Source organism: Cetorhinus maximus, unplaced genomic scaffold (genome assembly GCF_964194155.1).
Source record: "Cetorhinus maximus unplaced genomic scaffold, sCetMax3.hap1.1 HAP1_SCAFFOLD_1338, whole genome shotgun sequence".
Lineage (NCBI taxonomy): Eukaryota > Metazoa > Chordata > Chondrichthyes > Lamniformes > Cetorhinidae > Cetorhinus > Cetorhinus maximus.
In genome coordinates, this window is record NW_027597279.1 from 2,651 (window position 1) to 17,136 (window position 14,486).

Genomic DNA, 14,486 nt, shown 5'->3' on the forward strand with positions numbered 1-14,486 from the left:
CACCTGTGACCAATCATTTTTTTTATTGATCACTGTTACAATTGAAATTAATCTTTCCTATTAGAATACAGCTTTTAAAGCCCCAGAATTTGCTATTCTGTAGAGTGTAACCATTTCTAAACATAAGATGGTCTGCACTCGTGCTTCATGTTTTTCCTTCTATATGCGAAGAATGCGGTTGCCAAAGTTACGCTGTACCAAAATGCAGCACATTGCACCTTAATTGCTTCTATTTAAATTTAGAAAAGAGCTTACATCATCATCGTCATCTTCAATAGCTTCTCCTGTGAAGTATAACACTGCTCGTGGAATTATGCGTTCATGCAAGAAATGGCCAATTTCAAAGTCAGCAGCAAGTATTGCCTCAGAATCTTCATCCTACAACAGTAGAAAGGTAAAACCTCAAGTTCTAGCAATGATTTAATCTAAAGACAATCCTGATACAAGACATCAAGTTTTACTTTAATGCAGCCGATGTTAACCTTGCATCTTTGCTCCATTCTTCAATTGCTGTATGTTGCTCACCTCAAGACAGTGCTCCTTTAAGAACTTTAAATTAGATCAGGCAAACATCTGCCTCTTCGCCGCTATCCCCATCCTGACATCCAAGGTGTGTTTCTGAACCACTACCCCAAAATTCTTAACAAGTAACAGATTTGCCCATGTAACAAAGTCCACTTAGCAATCAAGAAATCTAATTTGTAAGGAAGATTAGTTTCAACAGTTAAAAACTTTAAATAAAAAAATTACAATATATTAAAGAATGAAAGGATTGCAAATGTTTAAGAGTCAACTTACCAACTCTCCATTCTCTGGAACTGCAAGAGAAAAAGTAAATTAGAAAATTTACAAGTATTCCAAGACAGTCAAATCACATTAACTCTGTTCACACTCACCTTCAGGAGGACAAAAAAAATTGAAGAAAGAGTCATTTGGTACAGTTTTTGTAACGGTTCTAACAGTGCCACGACCCTTATGCTTCTGCTTCTTTTTAATGGTTTTCATCGTGATGTTCTTTCCCTTCTTCCAGTCAATCTGGCACCTGCATTGGAAGTTGCAGATTTCTTTTAAGAACATTCTCTGTGACTGGATATGCTTTTCAGCCAAACATTACAGATGTTCCGATTAGGCACTTTACAGCCTTCTGTACTTAACATTGAGTTCAACCATGAACTCTCTCCATCTTTACCCCTTTTTTAATCCCATTTTAAAAATTTTATTTTTATTTACTTCCCCAGCCTCCCTCCCACCCACCCTCCCTCTGACAGGGCCATCTGTCACTTATTGTAATATTTTGCTTTCAGGGCGCTGACCCTTGTTCTGCTATTAACACATTCTGCTATCTTATCTTTATGCCACTCAACACCTTTAGTCTTTAACACTACCATTAACACTCCAAACCAAAAACAGAATTACGTGGAAAAACGCAGCAGGTCTGGCAGCATCGGCGGAGAAGGGTTGACGTTTCGAGTCCTCATGACCCTTCAGCAGAACTGAGTATAGTTAGGAGAGGGTGAAATATAAACTGGTTTAAGTGGGGGGGAAGAGAAGTTGAGGGGGGTGGGGGTGGTTGTAGGGACAAGCAAGCAGTGATAGGAGCAGATAATCAAAAGCTGTCACAGACAAAAGGATCAAAGAGGTGTTGAAGGTGGTGATTTTATCTAAGAAAATGTGCTAATTAAGAATGGATGGCAGGACACTCAAGGTACAGCTCTAGTGGGGGTGGGTGGAAAGACTGACAAGGTATTAGTTGTAGATTTAAAAATAATGGAAATAGGTGGGAAAAGAAAATTCTATATAAATTATTGAAAAAAACAAAAGGGAGGGGGAAGAAACGGGGTGGGAATGGGGGGGAGGGAGTGAATATTGAATTCAACAACTTTAGATCTTAAACTCCCTCCCCCCATCCCCACCCCGTTTCTTCCCCCTCCCTTTTGTTTTTTTCAATAATTTATATAGATTTTTCTTTTCCCACCTATTTCCATTATTTTTAAATCTATAACTGTAATACCTTGTCAGTCTTTCCACCCCACCCCCACTAGAGCTGTACCTTGAGTGTCCTGCCATCCATTCTTAATTAGCACATTTTCTTAGATATCACCACCTTCAACCCCTCTTTGATCCTTTTGTCTGTGACATCTTTTGATTATCTGCTCCTATCACTGCTTGCTTGTCCCTACAACCACCCCCCACCACCCCCCCAACCTTAAACCAGCTTATATTTCACCCCTCTCCTAACTTTACTCAGTTCTGCTGAAGGGTCATGAGGACTCGAAACGTCAACTCTTTTCTTCTCCGCCGATGCTGCCAGACCTGCTGCGTTTTTCCACGTAATTCTGTCTTTGTTTTGGATTTCCAGCATCCGCAGTAGTTTTTTGTTTTTATCCATTAACACTCCCTTTGTCTCGTGTCCACGGCATCTTTGTCAATCTCTCCCGAGCTCTCACTTATCCCTGACCTATTTTGCTCCACCTGCTCCAACCCCTCTTAAACAGTATGAAATACATCACATTTCTACTTCTCTTTAGCTCTGAAGATTCTTACGGACTTGAAACATTAACTGTTTCTCTCTACAGATGCTGCCAGACCTGAATTTTTCCGTATTTTCTGCTTTTATTTCAGATTTCCCGCATTTGCAGTATTTTATTTTTATACTACAGATGTACTGTGGTAGGAAATGAACAGGCTTTTTACTTCAGTTCTTCAGTATTCAACATTAAGCAGCTCAGTTTACCACCCCTTCTGCGCCCCGGCAAATATTTTGCATTCCATGCTCGAAGTTCAAAGATCTACTTGTCATTCACCTCATTTAAAAGGTCTATTTTACACCAGTGAAGGGAGGCAATTCAAAACCTACTGAACATCTCTAGCATCGCCAAGTTACTTCCATTAAAAAATTCATTCTACATCACCCTACAGCAGGAATGGGAGAAACTTAGCCCATGGGTCACATCTGACTGCCAGACCACCTCCAGCCCCCAGCCACAACAGGGGTCCCAAGGGAAGCAGTTCAAGGCAAGTTAGCCTATGATTGACCTGAAGTGGGCGTTCCTCGAGGAGTGCAGTCACCATGTTTGGATCAGCATCGAGAGAAGCACAAGGTAACCGTGCATTCAAGATTTCTTACTAGATTACTGCAGTTTTAATTTGCACTTTTACTTTTTGAAAACGCATACGTTTTCAAGGTGTGAGAAAATAATTTTTAAAATATATTTTTGGGGAATATGGTGTTATTCTGAGAAAAGGCTGTGTGTGTATGATTTAATTAAGCTAGGCAGGGATTATTTGGGAACAGGTTGACTGGGGGCTGGGGGGGGGTGGGTTTAGAACAAGGATGGAGGTGTTAGGTTTGAGGTGCAAGTAAACAGGTTGAATCTAACATTTGCATTTTTAGATAAGTTGAGAATTTGTTTGAATATCAAAGGGGAGTCAGAGGTAACAAGAAACATGTTTGCATCTTGCAAGAGTTCCATACGTAAACAGAAGTGGGGATATTATATTTTATTGACCTGAAAGCAAAAGATGGAAACATGAAAGGTCTTATATTTGGAAGGGTTGAGTTTCAAAGGGGTGTGAGAACAATGGAATCCAAGATGAAAAGGGGGAGAAAAAGGCATTTGAGTGTTATTGTGGGAGCTGTTTGTGTTGCGGTGGCTGGAGCTGTGACTGTTAAGCTGTGGCTCGGGGCTGGGAGAAGATGCGGTTCGAATCAGCCATCCAGTCAAGCAAGAAAAGCCTTGGGCTGCAAAAAGCAGTTTTATTCTGAAGTTTGGATTTTCACAGCAGAGTTGAAGTGCGTTACAGGTCATGTAGAATGCCTTCACTGGAGAAGCAGCCGTTTGCCTTGGGCAATATTACTGGATTTTCATTGTTAAACATCTATAAGGGAGTGTTGCCTGGAAGGTGTTTACCTGTGGGTCTGACCAAGTAGAGTATCTTTGAGGGGGGAATGTTTTATAAGACTAAGTTTAACTGTGGATCTGTAATCATGTGCTCAAGTTGTCTCTTATTCTTGTTAATAAAATTTTTACAATCCCAAGTGTTAGTGGATTTCATATAGCCAAGATCAATAGGTCCCCTTCTCTTTTTAAAAAAAGTTCATTCACGGAATGTGTGGTTCGCTGGCTGGGCCAGCTTTATTGCCCGACCCTCGTTGCCCTTGAGGTGGTGGTGGTGCTGAGCTGCCTTCTTGAACCACTGAAGTCCATGTGGTGCAAGTACACACACAGTGCTGTTAGGGAGTTGGTTCCAGGATTTTGACCAGCGACATCAAAGGAACGCCGATATATTTCTAAGTCAGGATGGTGAGTGACTTAGAGGGGAACGTCCAGGTGGTGGTGTTCCCATGTATCTGCTGCCCTTATCCTTCTACAGGGTAGTGTCGTTAGTTTAGAAGGTGCTGTCTAAGGAGTCTTGGTGAATTCCTGCAGTGCATCTTGAAGATGGTAGACACTGCTGCTACTGTGCATTGGTGGTGGAGGGAGTGAATGTTTATGGATATGGTGCCAACCAAGCGGGGCTGCTTTGTCCTGGATGGTGTCAAGCTGCTTGAGTGTTGTTGGAGCTGCACTCACCCAGGCAAGTGGGGAGTATTCCATCACACTCCTGACTTGTGCCTTGTAGACAGTGGACAGGCTTTGGGGAGTCAGGAGGTGAGTTACTCACCACAGGATTCCTAGCCTCTGACCTGCTCTCATAGCCACAGTATTTCTATGGCTAGTCCAGTTCAGTTTCGAGTCAATGGTAACCCCCAGGATGTTGATAGTGGGGGATTCAGTGATGGTAATGTCATTAAATGTCAAGGGGCGATGGTTAGATTCTTTCTGGTCATTGCCGGGCACTTGTGTGGCACGAATGTTACTTGCCACTTGTCAGCCTAAGCCTGGCTGTTGTTCAGGTCTTGCTGTATTTGGACATGGACTGCTTCAGCATCTGAGTCGTCGCGAATGGTGCTGCACATTGCGCAATAATCAGCGAGCATCCCCACTTCCAACCTGATGGAGGGAAGGTCATTGATGGAGCAGCTGAAGATGGCTGGGCCTAGCACACTATCCTGAGGAACTCCTGCAATGATGTCCTGAAGCTGAGATAATTTGACATCCGGCAATCACAACCATCTTCCTTTGTGCTAGGTATGACTAACCAGCACCTGGTCCATAGCCTTGCCGATTACATCACATCAGATGCAGATCTTTTAAATGTGTTGAGTGTTTCAGCCTCAACCACCAACTTAGACAGTGAATTCCAGGTGCCCACCACCCTCTGCGTGAAAAAGATTTTCCGCATGTCCCCTCTAATCCTTCTACCAATTACCTTAAATCTATGCCCCCTGGTAATTGACCCCTCAGCTAGGGGATTACAAGTCTTTCCGGTCTACCCCATCTGTCCCTCAATTAGGTGACCCCTTCGCCTCCTATGGTCTAAGGAAAACAACCCTAGCCTATCCAATCTCTCCTCAAAGCTGCAATTGCCCCTGGCAACATTCTTGTAAATCTCCTCTGCACTCTCTCCAGAGCAACTATGTCTTTCCAAGTAAAAGATTTGTAATAGGAAACCAATAATCAAGGTCTGAATGAGGAAACAGCTCTGTTACCCACAAAGATTTCACAAAATATAGCAGTGGAAAAGGATCATCGACTCATTCAGGGCATTTTGGGTTTGCTTTTCCTTTAAAAAGGAAAGTGGTGCCTCATAAGGCATTTACAGCCCACCTTCCTTTCATGGAATGTTGACTAGATGTATTAAAGAAATGTAATAAATCATAAGATCCCAGTGATGGATCACTGGTGAATTCCTCTTGAATTTCTATATCCCCCACCATTTTTTTTAAATTTACAAACATACAAATTAGAGGCAGGAGTAGGCCACCCAGCCCCCAAGACTGCTCAGCTATCTGATAAGATCATGGCTGATCTGACTCTGGCCTCAACTCTACTTGCCTGTCTACCCGCTATACCCTTTGGTTCCTTCGTCAATCAAGAATCTATTGAACTTAGCCTTTAAAATATTCAATGATCTTGCCTCCCCGCTCTGTGGAAGAGAACTCCACAAACCATTAACCCCCCCCCAACAATAGAGAAAAAAATCTCATGTGTGTCTTGAATGGGGAACCCTTTAGTTTAAAACTGTGTCCCCTAGTTCTAGTCTCTCCCATAAGGGGAAACATCCTTTCAACATCCACCCAGTCATGTCCCCTTAGGATCTTATATGTTTCAATAAGATGGCCTCATTCTTCTAAATGGCAATGGATAATTGCCCAACCTTTCTTCGGAAGACAACTCCTTCATCCCAGGAATCAGCCTAGTGAACCTTCTCTGAACTGCTTTTAATGCAATTATACCCTTTCTTAAATAAGGGAGACCAAAACTTTACACAGTACTCCAGGTGTGGTCTCACCAACACCCTGTACAACTCTAGCAAAACCTCCCTACTTTTATATTCCATTCCCCTTGCAATAAATGCTAACATTCCATTTACATTCCTAATCATTTGCTGTACCTGCATATAAATTTGAGATTCATGGACCAGGATACCCAGATCCCTCTGTACTAGAGATAAAAACAAAAAGCTAAAAGCTACTGCGGATGCTGGAAATCCAAAACAAAAACAGAATTACCTGGAAAAACTCAGCAGGTCTGGCAGCATCGGTGGAGAAGAAACGTTAACTGATTTCTTCTCTACCGATGCTGCCAGACCTGCTGAGTTTTTCCAGGTAATTCTGTTTTTGTTTCCCTCTGTACTACATAGTCCTACAATCTCCCTGCATTTAAATAGTACACTGCATTTCTATTCTTCCTGCCCAAGTGGAAGAGTTCACATTTTCCCACATTATACTCCATCTACCAATTTTTTGCCCACTCACTTAACCTGTCTATACCCCTTGGCAGGCTCTTTACCTCCTCTTGACAACTTACTTTCTTGGTGTCATTGGCACTGTACATTCGGTCCTGTCATCTAAGTCACTGAGAAAGGTTGTAAAGTTCACTTTCCCACATTATACTCTATTTGCCAAATGTGTCCACTCACTTAACCTGTCTATCTCCCTTTTGCAGACTCCCTACCTCTTGATAACTTACTTTACCTATCTTGGTGTCATTGGCAAACTTAGCAACCATAAATTTGATTCCTTCGCCCAAAGTATTGAGGTGGATTGTATAATGTTAAGGCCCCAGCACTGACCCCTGTGGCACACCACTCGTTACAGCTTGCCAATCGGAAAAAGACCCATTTATCCCTTGCAGCCATGTCTCTGTAATGGCCATCAGGTCATACTTATTTATATCTATTTGAGCTGACAATTTATCTGTTTCGTTATGAATGCGACGTGCATTCAGATGCAGAGCCTTTATTTCTGTCTTCGTACTATTTGTTGCAACCTCTAGCTTTATCTGCTGGCACACATTTGTACAGTGTCCCTCCCTGCCACACTGACTATCATTATCCCTATTGCTATCTTGCTCTCTTGCCTTGCCCTTTCCCTTCAACCCATCAGATCTTCCCCCACTTCTGCCACAAAGAACTTTCAATAAAGAACTATATGTGGTTTATGACATTGTGATTCCCAAACATGACTGTACTTGATTTTCTGCAGAAATGATGGGATTTGGAATTAACTTGTCCATTTCGTTTTATTATTTTTTTTAAATAAAGGGGCTAAGGGAAAGAAAATAGTCTTTTTCTGAGCAGCTTAGGTGGCCCAAGCGACAGTTCTCATGGGAGCTGGAAGAAATGCATTAGTCACGCTGTCTGAAAGGGATGGGCAGGACAAAGAAAGAGCAGTAACAGATGCCAACGCACAAGGAAAATACTAAATCGAGAAAGCCCTTCAATGCAATGGACAAGAATGCAGCAGAACATCAAATTTGTAAGCTTTGTACAGAATTAATGAATACTTCAGGTAGATGCAAAAAGAAACATTGGCACAGCAAAGGGGAACAGAAGATTCAGAGATACCCAAAATCTTGTATTGGTTGGTAGCTGGCATGGGGGGGTGGGGGGGGTCTTGATACTCTAGATGCAGCATCCACTTCACATGCAAATGCTAGAACAGGTTCAGCATAACGTAGAACAGAATTCACTCATGCTTGACATCTGCCAGCCAATTAAACTTTACTGATGCCTGACAAGTGAACAAACTTTGGTGAAGGTAGTTTAGTAACTGCTGTGAGCATGTGCTTGCCAAAGCACATCCCTGAATAAAACTGTCCTGGAGAAACAGGTTTTTCAAAAAAAGTTGGCAGTAAAAAACTTGTGACCTTAGATGCCATGACCAAGCTGCACCTCCTTTTCTTCTTCTCCAGCAAAAAGGCAGCTAGTGAGTGCTAAAGGTATCCATCGATACATTACACAGAATGAATGAACCCCCCAAAAAAACTATTTACAGAACAACTGGCCTTAGGTCATCTTCCCTTCTTTCAAGTTTTTAAAGTGAAGAATTGACTGATTTCCACTTGACAACTGTTCACAAAGACAAGTTCTAGTGTCCCATCACTGCAGTGTAACTCATCAAAATGTGTTATGCCTGAGTAAGATGGCTTGGTGTGTTATGCCTGAGTAAGATGACTTGGTGTGTTATGCCTGAGTAAGATGACTTGGTTTGTTATGCCTGAGTAAGATGACTTGGTGTGTTATACCTGAGTAAGATGACTTGGTTTGTTACACCTGAGTAAGATGGCTTGGTGTGTTACGCCTGAGTAAGATGGCTTGGTGTGTTACGCCTGAGTAAGATGGCTTGGTGTGTTACGCCTGAGTAAGATGACTTGGTGTGTTACGCCTGAGTAAGATGACTTGGTGTGTTACGCCTGAGTAAGATGGCTTGGTGTGTTACGCCTGAGTAAGATGGCTTGGTGTGTTACGCCTGAGTAAGATGGCTTGGTTTGTTACGCCGGAGTAAGATGACTTGGTTTGTTACGCCTGAGTAAGATGGCTTGGTTTGTTACGCCTGAGTAAGATGACTTGGTTTGTTACGCCTGAGTAAGATGGCTTGGTTTGTTACGCCTGAGTAAGATGACTTGGTGTGTTATGCCTGAGTAAGATGACTTGGTGTGTTATGCCTGAGTAAGATGACTTGGTGTGTTATGCCGGAGTAAGATGACTTGGTGTGTTATGCCTGAGTAAGATGACTTGGTGTGTTATACCTGAGTAAGATGACTTGGTGTGTTATGCCTGAGTAAGATGACTTGGTTTGTTATACCTGAGTAAGATGACTTGGTGTGTTATGCCTGAGTAAGATGACTTGGTGTGTTATGCCTGAGTAAGATGACTTGGTGTGTTATGCCTGAGTAAGATGACTTGGTGTGTTATGCCTGAGTAAGATGACTTGGTGTGTTATGCCTGAGTAAGATGACTTGGTTTGTTATGCCTGAGTAAGATGACTTGGTGTGTTATGCCTGAGTAAGATGACTTGGTGTGTTATGCCTGAGTAAGATGACTTGGTGTGTTATGCCTGAGTAAGATGACTTGGTGTGTTATGCCGGAGTAAGATGACGTGGTGTGTTATGCCTGAGTAAGATGGCTTGGTTTGTTATACCAGAGTAAGATGGCTTGGTGTGTTATACCAGAGTAAGATGGCTTGGTGTGTTATACCAGAGTAAGATGGCTTGGTGTGTTATACCAGAGTAAGATGACTTGGTGTGTTATACCTGAGTAAGATGGCTTGGTGTGTTATGCCTGAGTAAGATGACTTGGTGTGTTATGCCTGAGTAAGATGACTTGGTGTGTTATGCCTGAGTAAGATGACTTGGTTTGTTATACCAGAGTAAGATGGCTTGGTGTGTTATACCAGAGTAAGATGGCTTGGTGTGTTATACCAGAGTAAGATGGCTTGGTGTGTTATACCAGAGTAAGATGGCTTGGTGTGTTATACCAGAGTAAGATGACTTGGTGTGTTATACCAGAGTAAGATGACTTGGTGTGTTATACCTGAGTAAGATGGCTTGGTGTGTTATGCCTGAGTAAGATGACTTGGTGTGTTATGCCTGAGTAAGATGACTTGGTGTGTTATGCCTGAGTAAGATGACTTGGTTTGTTATACCTGATAAGATGACTTGGTGTGTTATGCCTGAGTAAGATGACTTGGTTTGTTATACCTGAGTAAGATGGCTTGGTGTGTTATACCTGAGTAAGATGACTTGGTGTGTTATACCTGAGTAAGATGACTTGGTTTGTTATGCCTGAGTAAGATGACTTGGTGTGTTATGCCTGAGTAAGATGACTTGGTTTGTTATACCTGAGTAAGATGGCTTGGTTTGTTATGCCTGAGTAAGATGACTTGGTGTGTTACGCCAGAGTAAGATGACTTGGTGTGTTACGCCAGAGTAAGATGACTTGGTGTGTTATACCTGAGTAAGATGACTTGGTTTGCAGCCTTCAGCAGGAAGTGAGCCGCCATCCTACATAACTTTTCCCATGTGAAACAGCTGAATTCCTATTTGCACTGTGGGAAGCTTGGAAATAATTGGTTTCTGAAAATGTTCAAATCTGGTTATGTGTTGTATGGTTTGATTTCTTTTTCTGAAGTGGTTATAATGCATTGAGCAACACCTACAGCAAATGATTATCTAAACCCTGCTGGGTAAGTCACCTGTACATTTAAAGGCAACAACTGTATTGCCAGTCTCAGATGGAGAGCTATCCAGACAGCCCTCTGTATTAAGATAAGCAGCATGTTTGTATCATATTGCTTGCCATCACTACCAATTTATACTAAGGCTATTAGCTAGTTTAACATGCTTCTTAAAGTAGTGTCAGTGGTAGTGTGTTTTGGGTTCTGCGCTATAGGAAAGATGCTGAGACAAAAAGGAGCTAGATACAAGACTCACTAGTAAATACAAACATTCATGAGACATCTGAAAAAAATGGGACTGTTTCTGTTAGACAGAAGAGATAGCATAGGAATCTACAGTGAAAGTACCCAGATACATGATCAAATGTAAGAGAAGGTTGGGAAGCTAACTACCAGCATTAGAAGCAGAGACAGACACAGGAAACCGTTCCATAGGTGATTGAAAGGGGAATATAGAATAAGGGAAGAGAGCAGGAAAGCAGTTAGAATCTCCTGCCGTCATGGAAGTTGACCAATGAACTAGCTGTGGACAGCCAGTTTCTCTGCTGCTGCATTTTATATGCAATTCAGTAATGATTTGAGTCATTTATGAACATACAAATAAGGAGTAGGCCACTCAGCCCTTCAAGCCTGCTCTGCCAGTCAATGAGATCATAGCTGATCTGATTGTAACCTTAACTCCACATTTCCACCTACCCTCAACAAGCTTTCACCTACTTGCTTATCAAGAATCTATCTACCGCAGACTTAATATTCAAAGACTCTGCTTCCACCCCTTTTTCGGAAAGAGAGTTCCAAAAACTCACAACCCTCAAAAATTCTCATGTCCTAAATGGGCAACCCCTTATTTTTAAACAGTGACCCCCTAGTACTAGATTCTCCCACAAGTGGAAACCCCTCTTGTCAAGGCCCCTCAGGATCTTGTGTTTTAATCAAGACACCTCTTACTGTTCTAAACTCCAGTGGATACAAGCCTGTCCATCCTTCCCTCATAGAACAACCTGCCCATTCCAGGTATTAGTTTAGTATACCTTCTCTGAACTGCTTCCAACGCATTTACATCCTTCATTAAATAAGGAAACCAATACTGTACACCAGATGTGGGCTCCCCAATGCCATGTATAACTGAAGCATAGCATAACATCCCTACTTATGTATTCAATTCCCCTCTTAATAAATGATAACATTCTATTAGCTTTTCTAATTACTTGCTGTACTTGCACATCAGCTTTTTGCGATTCATGTACGAGGACACCTAGATCCCTGAGCATCTCAGAGCTGTGTGTGGTTATAATGTGATTGCACTAGAGAGAGTGCAGAGGAGATTTACCAGGATGTTGCCTGGGCTGGAGAGTTTTGGTTATGAGGAGAGATTGGATAGACTGGGGTTATTTTCCCTGGAGCAGAGGACATTGAGGGGGGACATGATTGAGGTGTATAAAATTATGAGGGGTATAGATAGGGTAGACAGGAAGGAACTTTTCCCCTTGGTGGAGGGATCAATAACCAGGGGGCATTTAAGGTAAGGGGCAGGAGGTTTTAGTGGGGATGTGAGGAAGAATTTTTTCACCCAGAGGGTGGTGGAATCTGGAACTCACTGGCTGAAAGGGTGCTGGTGGCAGGAACCCTCATAACATTTAAGTATTTGGATGTGCACTTGCGATGCCATGGCATACAAGGCTATGGGCCTAGTGCTGGAAAATAGGATTAGAATAGTTAGGTACTTGTTTGACCAGCGCAGACTCAGTGGGCCGAAGGGCCTTTTTCTGTGCTGTAGACCTCTATGACTCTGCAATCTCTCACCATTTACATCTGCTTCTTTATTTTTCCTGCCAAAATGAACAATTTCACACTTTCCCCCTTTATACTCCATTTGCTAGGTCTTTGCCGATTCACTTAACCTATCTATATCCCTTTGTAGCCCCATGCCATCTTCACATCTTACTATCCGACCTATGTCGGTGCCATCAGCAAAAGTTAGCAGCCATGCCTCTGGTCCATTCCAAATGGATGAAGGGACAAGTGCAGTATGTATTCAAATGTTTTGTTCTTTCATGGGACACAGGAGTTGCTAGCTAGGCCAGCATTCATTGCCATTCCCTAACGGTCCTCTTATCAAGTGATGGTAAGCCGCCTTCAAGAACCGCCGCAGTCTATGTGGTATAGGTACACCCACGGTGCTGTTAGGCAGGGAATTCTGGCCTAGCGATAATTAAGGAATCGCAATATATTTTTAAGACAGGGCAGTGTAGCTTGAATCGGATCTTGCAGGTGTGTTCCCATGTGCCTGCAGCCCGTGTCATTTTGGGCAGTAGAGGTCACAGGTTTAGAAGGTACCAAAGGAGCCTTAGCCAGTTGTTGCAGTGTCTCCTGTAGATGGTACATACTGCTGCCATTGTGTGCTGTTGGTGGAGGGAGTAAACGTTTAAGGTGATGGATGGTTTTGAGCTTCGACTATTGTTGAATCTGCACTCAGACAAGCGAGGAGTATTCCATCATAATGCTGAGTTGAGCCTTGTAGATGGTGAACAGGCTTTGGGCTCTCAGGTGGTGAGATACTTGCTGCAGAATTTCCAAGCTCTGACCTGCTTTTGTAGCTATGGCATGTGTGTGGCTGGTCCAGTTAAGTTTCTAGTCAATGGTGGCCGCCCAGGATGCGGATGATGGAGGATTCAGTGGTGGTAACACCCTTGACTGTTATGGGGAGATGGTTAGATTCTCTCTTGCTGAAGACAGTTGGTGCCTGGGACTTGTGCTGGTTGTCACTAATCAGTGCAAGCCTGAACATTGTCCAGGCCTTGCTGCATTATGGCACTGCTTCAATAAAAGAACATAACATTTGCTATAAGAGATGGTAGTGGCATATTGTCACTGGACTAGTATTCCAGACACTCAGGGTAATGCTCTGGAAACCCAGGTTCGAATCCCACCACAGCAGACAGTGAAATTTGAATTCAATAAAAATCTGGAATTAAAAGTCTGATGACGACCGTGAAACCATTTGCCAATTGTTGTAAAAACGCATCCGGTTCACTATGTTCTTGAGGAAAGGGAATCTGCTGTCTTTACTTGGTCTGGCCTACATGTGACTTCCAAAAAAACACCCTTCCTGCTCTTTAGTGAGCCAGCAAATTGATGAGCTCACGCTGGGCACTGAACTATCCAAGTAGATGGTTGAAAATGGATGGAGTGGGTATTACAAAAAAAGGCTAAGCTTTTAAACAAATAAAAACAGATTTCTATTAGCTGTTCCAACACTCAGATTCAATATAACTCAATTCTTATTGTATTCATGCCCCTCACCCAGAAGTAGGGACATAAGTTTGACAACTTAGTACACCTTTCACTGCAGCAATTCTTTGTTTTAAATTGAATAGAAAAACTTTTATCATCTTCAATTTCTTCTCAAAACAAATGTTCCATGTAAGTTGAAGCAACTTGCTTACCCTGTGCATCCCATAATTTCTGGCCCATCAAATGAGAAAGGGTCTGACTCATCAGGCTGTGACCTCATCTTGTACGTTTTTGTCACTACTTCATTTGTGAAATATTCATTTGGCTCAAACTTAAACTCCAGAGTAAAACTCTAAAGAAAAATATACACAAGCAATAAGACAAAGAACATCAATATGCAATAAAAAAATGAAGCATTGTATTTCTGTACACAGCCAAGAGCTCAAGATGATGCAAACTGAAAAATGGCTTGCTTACCATTTTGCATTTGTATGAGATTGTCAAGTGTATTCATTGGGTACACTGCAATAAATAGCTTGCAGTGTTAAAGTTCACACTGTTACATTTGTGGAGCAGCTTAAGAATTCTCTAAGCAAACATAACTTGGAAGCACAATATTTAATTGCTCAGAGCTTTAGAAAGTTCAGGATTAAAATTCCTGAACGTGTAGGTGTTGCTTAAAATTAAA

At 42.2% G+C, this 14,486-nt stretch overlaps 1 protein-coding gene across 1 annotated transcript in view; it reads right to left on the reverse strand.

Moving 5' to 3' along the window:
* Window positions 1-255: 255 nt before the first annotated feature.
* The window catches only part of nap1l1 (nucleosome assembly protein 1-like 1), a gene marked incomplete at its 3' end in the record, with an annotated part of 70,322 nt that continues 56,091 nt past the window's right edge, over window positions 256-14,486 (reverse strand). Inside the window, exons 8-11 of the mRNA XM_078536589.1 lie at window positions 14,011-14,150; window positions 897-1,042; window positions 799-818; window positions 256-378 (exon numbers count right to left, since the gene is read on the reverse strand). Of these exons, the coding sequence (XP_078392715.1) occupies window positions 256-378; window positions 799-818; window positions 897-1,042; window positions 14,011-14,150 (429 nt within the window). The remainder of the gene's footprint in view (window positions 379-798; window positions 819-896; window positions 1,043-14,010; window positions 14,151-14,486) is intronic.